The sequence below is a fragment of the Gadus macrocephalus genome, chromosome 20 (assembly GCF_031168955.1).
Source record: "Gadus macrocephalus chromosome 20, ASM3116895v1".
In the NCBI taxonomy this organism is placed as follows: domain Eukaryota; kingdom Metazoa; phylum Chordata; class Actinopteri; order Gadiformes; family Gadidae; genus Gadus; species Gadus macrocephalus.
The window spans coordinates 5009994-5017322 of record NC_082401.1 but is presented as its reverse complement, the minus strand read 5'-3'; the positions used below and the strand labels follow the sequence as shown (position 1 = coordinate 5017322).

The window sequence follows — 7329 nt, the reverse complement described above, 5'->3', positions numbered from 1 at the left end:
TCAAGAAAAGGGAATCTAAGATAGCACATAACATCTTTAGACCAAGCCTCACAAAAAACATCAAACAGAATTAGTTTTATTTTATTCTATTTGAGAAATATTGGCCAATAAAGTTGGAGCAGTTAGCCCATTTTTCTTATACGACCATTTTCTTATTGTATAAAAAAACATACGACTATTATTAGGTGGATACCAATGCCCCCCATCTACCAATAAACCCAAATTGTGGTACTGCACCAAAAGGTGGCGCTATTTTTTTTTTTTTATGAACTAGCCTTCATTCTCCTTACTAGATTGACCTGGACTCAATATTCTTTCATTATATTAATCTCTAAAATCAGATGCATCTTTTTCAGCCTGGTCTTCTGGTCTTCTGAGTTTTCTGGATGTTGTACGCTTATCAATAGACATGTTGACCATGTGAATGGTCAGATCCTGAACTGCAGTGAATGAGGTTGCAGTTCAGGTTTATCAGTGGCTCAATGGGCACCTTGTACAGGTGATCCTTAGTGAGTTCGAATCCCGATTATAGCATTATGAACAAGCTGAACACGACATTCGGCCATGGCTTTGCAGCTCACCTGAAAGCCGAGGCACAGTATTGCATTAAGTGGAACATTTTCATCAACATCTTTCCTTCATAATTATATGTCATATTTATCTATCTTCCATTAGTGTGTTCTTGACTTTTAATTTTGCTCGGACCCCCGTTAATCACCGCTTGCGGTTATATTTTGTTTTTGTTTTTAATTGTCTGAGCTACAAAGTCTGAGCTAAAAGAAAATCATGTTTTAACAGATTAAAAACGACGTCAACCCCCCAAGCACGTGGCATGAAAGAGATCATCCACAACAGTCATTATGTCCTGTTCCATGTATTGTACATGGTACAGTGATGGCACTGGTACTTCTGATCCCTGAATCTGGAGTCCGTCTCCTGGTACAATCATAGCGGCCTGAGCACCAATCTCCCGGCGATAGGGCGTCAGCCTAAAGCCAGTTCGGCCATTTCTGTTCCCCGTCACTACAGGAAGATAACCGCGTGCGATACTGTACACGGCTGGCAAACGCAGGTTCTGCATGGAGTTCTTCTGCGATAGTGTCTCCTGTCACAACAGTGATAGCCACTTTACAGAGGTCAGTATAACATGTGCTGATGAAATAACGGGCATGCCCCAATAAACCCAGAATGAAGGGGAACGCACCTGTTGCTATGTGGATATATGAAAACCTTATTGTCTTTTGAAAGATGTCAGCTTATACAGTGGGAGATGAGGACCACAGAGGTGCCAGGGAGTTGTGTGCACACACACTCTTCACCACAGTGTGCGTGCTTGTAAACGTTTCTACTATCTAAGTGTGTCACGACTGTCTGTCACTGCCAGCCGAGGAGGGAGGCAGGGAGGGAGGGTGTAAGAGCAGATAAAAACAGGAAGGTTTCCCTTGGACAATGAAGGCAGGAGATGAGTGTGACTCCCCGTTGCACAGTGGTGATAGAGCAGGTCTGAATAGGGAGCCGCAGAAGGCCTGCTCGGATCGGGACCTCTGACATTCACCGCACAGGGGGGTGGTGGATTATGACGTGCACTGGACAGCTACTGTCGGCTGTGTTTTGAGGAGAAGATGCGATGGAGGATTCTAGCTTCTCTAAGCTTGTGCTGCTGCTGACATTGTGTGTGTTGCTTGAGAGGACGGAGGCATTACCATTTGGCGGGGGGGCTGAGGATCACAACAGTCGCATCAGAGGTCTTTGGAGGCTGCAGATGAAGGAGACTAAGTCCAAAGAAAAGGGTGAGGGAAGAAGTCACTCATTGTTTGAATTGGAGGTGCATGGATACCACAGGGAATATTCCCTGACACGTACTATAGTCAACATCATCTTTCAAATGCTACTCAAGTATACAATTGACTTTACTACATATATGTTAAGTACTTACAGACAAATACAGATGGCCTAATGTGCTTACAGATATCAAACTTAAAATATCGGTTGGGTTATTTAAATGAAAAAATAGATCACAGAAAATAAACCAAGCAACCCAATCAAAGCCGACCCAGACATTAAACATTGATAGCGTTTGAGTTTGTTATTATTGTTCATTAAGGTTATTTTTACCTTTACAATTTGTATTTACATTTTGTAATCACATAGTTACAAAATGTAACTAATTGTAATCAATAAAAGTCTATAAAACAGTCCAAATTTCTTTGAATGGATTGATCTAAACAGTTGGCTGTGTTTATAAATACATAAAAGTATAAATATAATCTGTGTTCTTATCGTGGTGTCGAGTAAACACCTGTTCTGGGCTGTCTGTGGCTGGGAGGTCAGGATGATTTAAAAACAATGCAGCTTTAAAGCCTTTTGTCATGTTTTCCTTTATTCTTTTTGCGATTGTGAATTTCACCTTGGGCGATAGGAGAGCTCAAACAAACTTAACAGGACTATGTTTTGCTTCTTAATGTGTTGCCCAGCATAACACACAGCTCACACTGAGTGAGAAAATAGTTTTTTATCATTATTATAATAAGAAAGGTCCATTATTATTATTATTATGTGTCCCAGATCATTTGAACAATTCAAAAAGTTCTTAGTTAAAGGGTGAAGTAATGTGTTTTGAATGAATGAATGAATATGTCTGCTAAGAAACAAACCATTATCACTCTGTAGTAGAACATATTTTGTTATCACTTCATAACCTACAATAACTCTTTATTTTCCCATTTAGAAGTTGTCTAATTATTATTAGTTGAGCCATTAATGCCCTGATTCACTAACGTCTCTCTCGTCGGCTCATCCAGCCGCACCTTCTCACCCAAACATGAGAGCGGGCAGGAAGCAGTTGCTGTACTGCCGCGTGGGGATTGGCTATCACCTGGAGATCCCACCCAGCGGCCCAGTGAGGGGGGTCCACATCCCAACCAAACACTGTGAGTTCTGCATACTGGTTTAAATTCCACATGTACCTTCCTGGTACCTCCAATATGACTACATACGTACCTCATTCAAATTTAAAGATGTTATCTACAATGTAATTAGATGGGGTGATGCAGTCTAGTGGGTAGAGCAGGGGGTTGGCAGAGAAACACCTGCCACAGCTACAACCTCACTCCCACTGGGGCCAACCAGGCTTAGAACGTATGCAGTCATGTCGTGTTGTGAAACCCTATGGCATGTATTCTAACCATTGTATGTGTTTTCCAGGTCACCTGAGGTTGTTTGCCATGAAGCATGGTGTGGTGGGCATCAGAGGAGTGACCGCTGGCCTGTACCTCTGCATGAAGGCCGACGGAGTCTTCTACAGCTCTGTAAGTCTACTCTGTGTTTGTGTGTGTGTGTGTGTGTGTGTGTGTGTGTGTGTGTGTGTGTGTGTGTGTGTGTGTGTGTGTGTGTGTGTGTGTGTGTGTGTGTGTGTGTGTCCTTGAGTTCACGTAACCCCTACCAGCTCCTAAATGTCATTTATTTTAAATTGCCTGTATGTCCCTTATGGATGTTATGCTGATAAATGAAGGGGTAGTATTAAATAGTAAGTGGGGGAGGGGGTCTGTGTCTATCTCTGTGTTTGTGTCAGCCTCTGTATGTGTCCATGGTTGTGTCCAAGCAAACTTGCTTCTTGAACCAATAGATCGCACTGTTGTTTCAAAGGAGCTTGGCGTTAAAGGAGACATATTGTGGTGTTTTCCCAAAAAGTAGACATAGTATTTGAGTTCCAGAAAACATGTTTTTGAAGCTGTTTGCCGGAAATAGCTTTTAGGAAAAAAATCGCACCTACCGCAATTCCCCTCTGTTTCACTCCCTTCAGAATGTTTCTGGTGTCTGTAGCTTTAATGCAAATGAGCTGCTGCCCATTGACCAATGAGCTGTCAGACTGAACCACAACATTGAGAAGGGATTGTTGCCGTTTGCGGACTCCTGTGCCCTATACCACGAAGCTCGCTGAACATACCCAGGTTTTCTTGGGAAAACCTGGCTCGACAGAGCCGCAACTCGCAATCAGAGTTAAATGGTACCACGAAGCTCACTTTAGATTCAATTAGTTGAACCAGGTTTTCCGCTTTAGGTTCAGTGCGCGTTCACGTGAAAGGGGCGTTTTTTGCGTCATTTTTCTCACCTTTACGATAGATCAAGCAGTCTTTATGAGTATAAGTGAAAAGATTCTGCATATTGTCTATAGAATAACTATGCCAAATGCAGAATTGTTCGCCATTAATCCAAATAGAATGATGATGATTTAAAAATGCATAAGCAACGTCCATCCTGCCTTATTCTATCATTTAGGGAATTCACTTTAAATACACCCTATGTAGGAAATGTATCGCATGTTTTCAACCGCTGAGAGGTAGCGGCTGTAGCGTAGTGGATTCGTATAAGACCCGAACGCCAGCGACCGGGGTTCAAATACGCCGGTCTATCATCATGCATTTTACCCCCATAGATGTGGTGCCAGCACGGCCTTGAAAATATGGGTTCAAGTTCGAAATAAGCACAAAAATATAATTCCACACGTTTTAGTGAATAAGTATTCCATATGCATGGGACTTTTTAAGCTTCACATAAATTTGCGTCACTTGGGAGTCGAACCCCCCGCGCAGAAATTCAAGACTGAAGCGCTACCTCCACTCTAGCACTCTGTCACGGAGACTCAATGCGCAACAGTAAGCATTGTCTACATAAGGTCCAAAAGGACGATCAAATAACGAACACCCTCTGATGAGAATCTGTATCTCTCATGAAGAACCCCAATTTCGTTGTTTGCATAATGAAAATAAAGTCTGAAATCTGAATATCGTCAGACAATGCCAAGGGATCGGTTCTGTCCCGTAAAACCCTCTGTCTCCGGAGGGACGCCTGTACGAGAAGTGCGCCGAGGTCCACGGGAACACCCACAAATGGTGACGCCATTGTCAGAGGAGGGGCTAGGAAGCTGCGCACGCCGATTTAAGTAGCCGATCTCCGGCTAGACTAAGCCGAAAAACTGCTCCCGACCAGGTTTGGTTGCGAGCATAATTAAGTCACCATGGTGATACAGCGACGCTAAAAGAGATCGACTTTCGTGGTAGGCCTACAACTAACCCAGGCTTGGAGCTCAACATACCTCGCTAACCCTCTAAGCGAGCTTCGTGGTACAGGGCTCTGACTCCTGGAGCTCTCTATCTATATAATATAGTATAATATAATGATAATAATATTATAGATCGGTATTAATATAATATTATATCTAATATCACGGCCAAAAGCTATGTGTGCCTCGGATGATATTATGAATCATAAAGACTGCGTCTGACGTCTCGGCTACTTCCACAACAAGTAAAGACTCGTAATGGGGAATATCTCGGCCATGGTTGAGAAGAATTGGGGGAAAGGAACTTTGGCCTTGACTCTCTGAAGTCCATGAACCGCGACATGGAGGAGAAAGGGATTTTACTCCGTGAGCTGAGCTGCCGGACTGCCTCGGAGCTCCCCGCACCGGAGCTGCCGTACTGCCGCCGTGCTCCCCCCGCCGGACCTGCCAGCTTCGGCGGCAGTTCAGCTCCCGGAGTACACCCGCCGGAGCAGCCCGAAAGCTTCGGCGGGGGTAGCTGGGCGGCAGTCCGGCAGCTCAGCTCCGGCAGTACAATCCCTTTCGCCTCCATGCCTCCTCCTCCGGCGGGGGGAGCTCGGCCGCAGTCCGGCAGAGAAAGAGATTGTACTCCCGGAGCTGAGCTGCCATGCTGCCGCCGAGTTCCCCCCGCCGGAGTTGCCCGCTGGTCCACAAAATCTTAACTGTGCTCTGATCGGAGGGGAATGGGGAAGTGGTAGGTAATATTCAAATGTGACCCCATCCTCCGTAGGAGGGGGCGCCGAAACTGACTCGCTTGTTTGGTAACTGTAGGCGGGGTACTTTCAGAAATGCATATCTCACTCGAGAAATCATGTACAGACTTTTTTCAAAGTTTGTATGCGCACCAGAGACCCAAAACAACACCCCAAATCCCAAGAAAAGTGTTGTTTTTCACAATATGTCCCCTTTAAGCGTATATTCTGAACCTCCTCCTCCTCTTCCTCCTCTCTCCCCACCAGGAGTCCTTCTCCGATGACTGTCTCTTCAAAGAGAATCTGGAGGAGAATTTCTACACCACCTACTCGTCCCTGTCCCACCCTGGCCTGTACCTCGCCCTGTCCAACAAGGGGGAGGTCAAGAGAGGGACCAGTGTGTCCCGCCACCAAGCCCGCACGCACTTCCTGCCCCGCAGAGCGCCCTGAGCCCCCTACAGGCGACCACTACGTTGAGGGGGGGAAAGATCAAGAAACAGGACACTGTGGGCCATCTTGGCTCCCAACATGTCCCATGGTGGAGCATGTTGGCTTCCTGTTTGGACTTAAGACAACTCTGTACCTTGGATCCTAAATGAGGGGTTGGGGTGCTGATGCATTGTGGGATGGCCGTAGGGCAGGGTACCGTCGTACAGGACGATGTTTCTCCATGACGGACAGGCAATGGTGGGAGGGCTGTGGTGGGAGGGCTGCATTAGGACGGACGTTGGGGGCCGTGAATGCTTTTCAGGATGCATTAAGCCCGGGTTCAATGCCTTGCCCGAGGGCATGAGAACACTTGAAGTTGTCTGTGGATTGATTCAACCCAATGTTTTTCTGGCTACAAGTCCCTCTAAAATAGTGACGGTGTTGTGGTAACATGCAATGCTTGGGTTGGAAAATAGGGGTTATGTCTACTTCTTCTCTGGCCCGGCTTGATGTAGAGGAGCTGATCTAAACTCTCTCTTACATGATGAACATACAATTATAGGACAGAGGGCTAAGCTCAATAACGAAATCGTACTTTGTAGCATCAATGCTACATCCAACTCCATAGGAAAACATTGTGCGGGAAGGATGCTGAAAGCTTGTCACGACTGCTTAGAATTGCACAACGACCACAATTATCTGTGTCTTCCTACAAGTGGGTGAGCGTAGATGAGTAGATAAGATTTAATTTGGATAGTGCTTAATTATCAAGGCGCATATCTAAACACTGACATCTAGTGTATAACAAAGAAAATACATGCACAACTTGCACACTATGTACTTTAGAAAAAAAGAAAAAGTATATATTTTTGTAAGCATCTAATAATGATGTTTGATGCATGTCCAAAACAAACTATTGTCACTTTTATTGAATTTCAAATATTACTTTACTCATTAAATATATAACCCAATAGTCAATGTTTTGTCCACCTCTTTTGATCTGTGAACACCAGCCTCGCTTCTGTTGCTAATGTGGTGTGTGTGTGTGTGTGTGTGTGTGTGTGTGTGTGTGTGTGTGTGTGTGTGTGTGTGTGTGTGTGTGTGTGT

The 7329-nt window shown here is 44.8% G+C and overlaps 1 protein-coding gene across 1 annotated transcript; it reads left to right on the top strand.

The window, feature by feature from the left end:
• Window positions 1-1384: 1384 nt before the first annotated feature.
• Window positions 1385-7138, top strand: fgf9 (fibroblast growth factor 9). Its single transcript, XM_060039894.1, has 4 exons — window positions 1385-1790; window positions 2802-2930; window positions 3205-3308; window positions 6061-7138. The coding sequence occupies exons 1-4, from the start codon at window positions 1628-1630 to the stop codon at window positions 6241-6243; spliced, it is 579 nt and encodes a 192-aa protein (XP_059895877.1). The 5' UTR covers window positions 1385-1627; the 3' UTR covers window positions 6244-7138.
• Window positions 7139-7329: the final 191 nt, after the last annotated feature.

What these genes read in the sequence shown, in the direction of transcription:
- fgf9 (XM_060039894.1), top strand. Translation starts at nt 1,628, where the DNA reads ATGGAGGATTCTAGCTTCTCTAAGCTTGTGCTGCTGCTGACATTGTGT. An exon ending in GACTAAGTCCAAAGAAAAGG is followed by an intron (nt 1,791 to 2,801) that starts GTGAGGGAAGAA and finishes CGGCTCATCCAG; the next exon opens with CCGCACCTTCTCACCCAAAC. An exon ending in CCACATCCCAACCAAACACT is followed by an intron (nt 2,931 to 3,204) that starts GTGAGTTCTGCA and finishes TGTGTTTTCCAG; the next exon opens with GTCACCTGAGGTTGTTTGCC.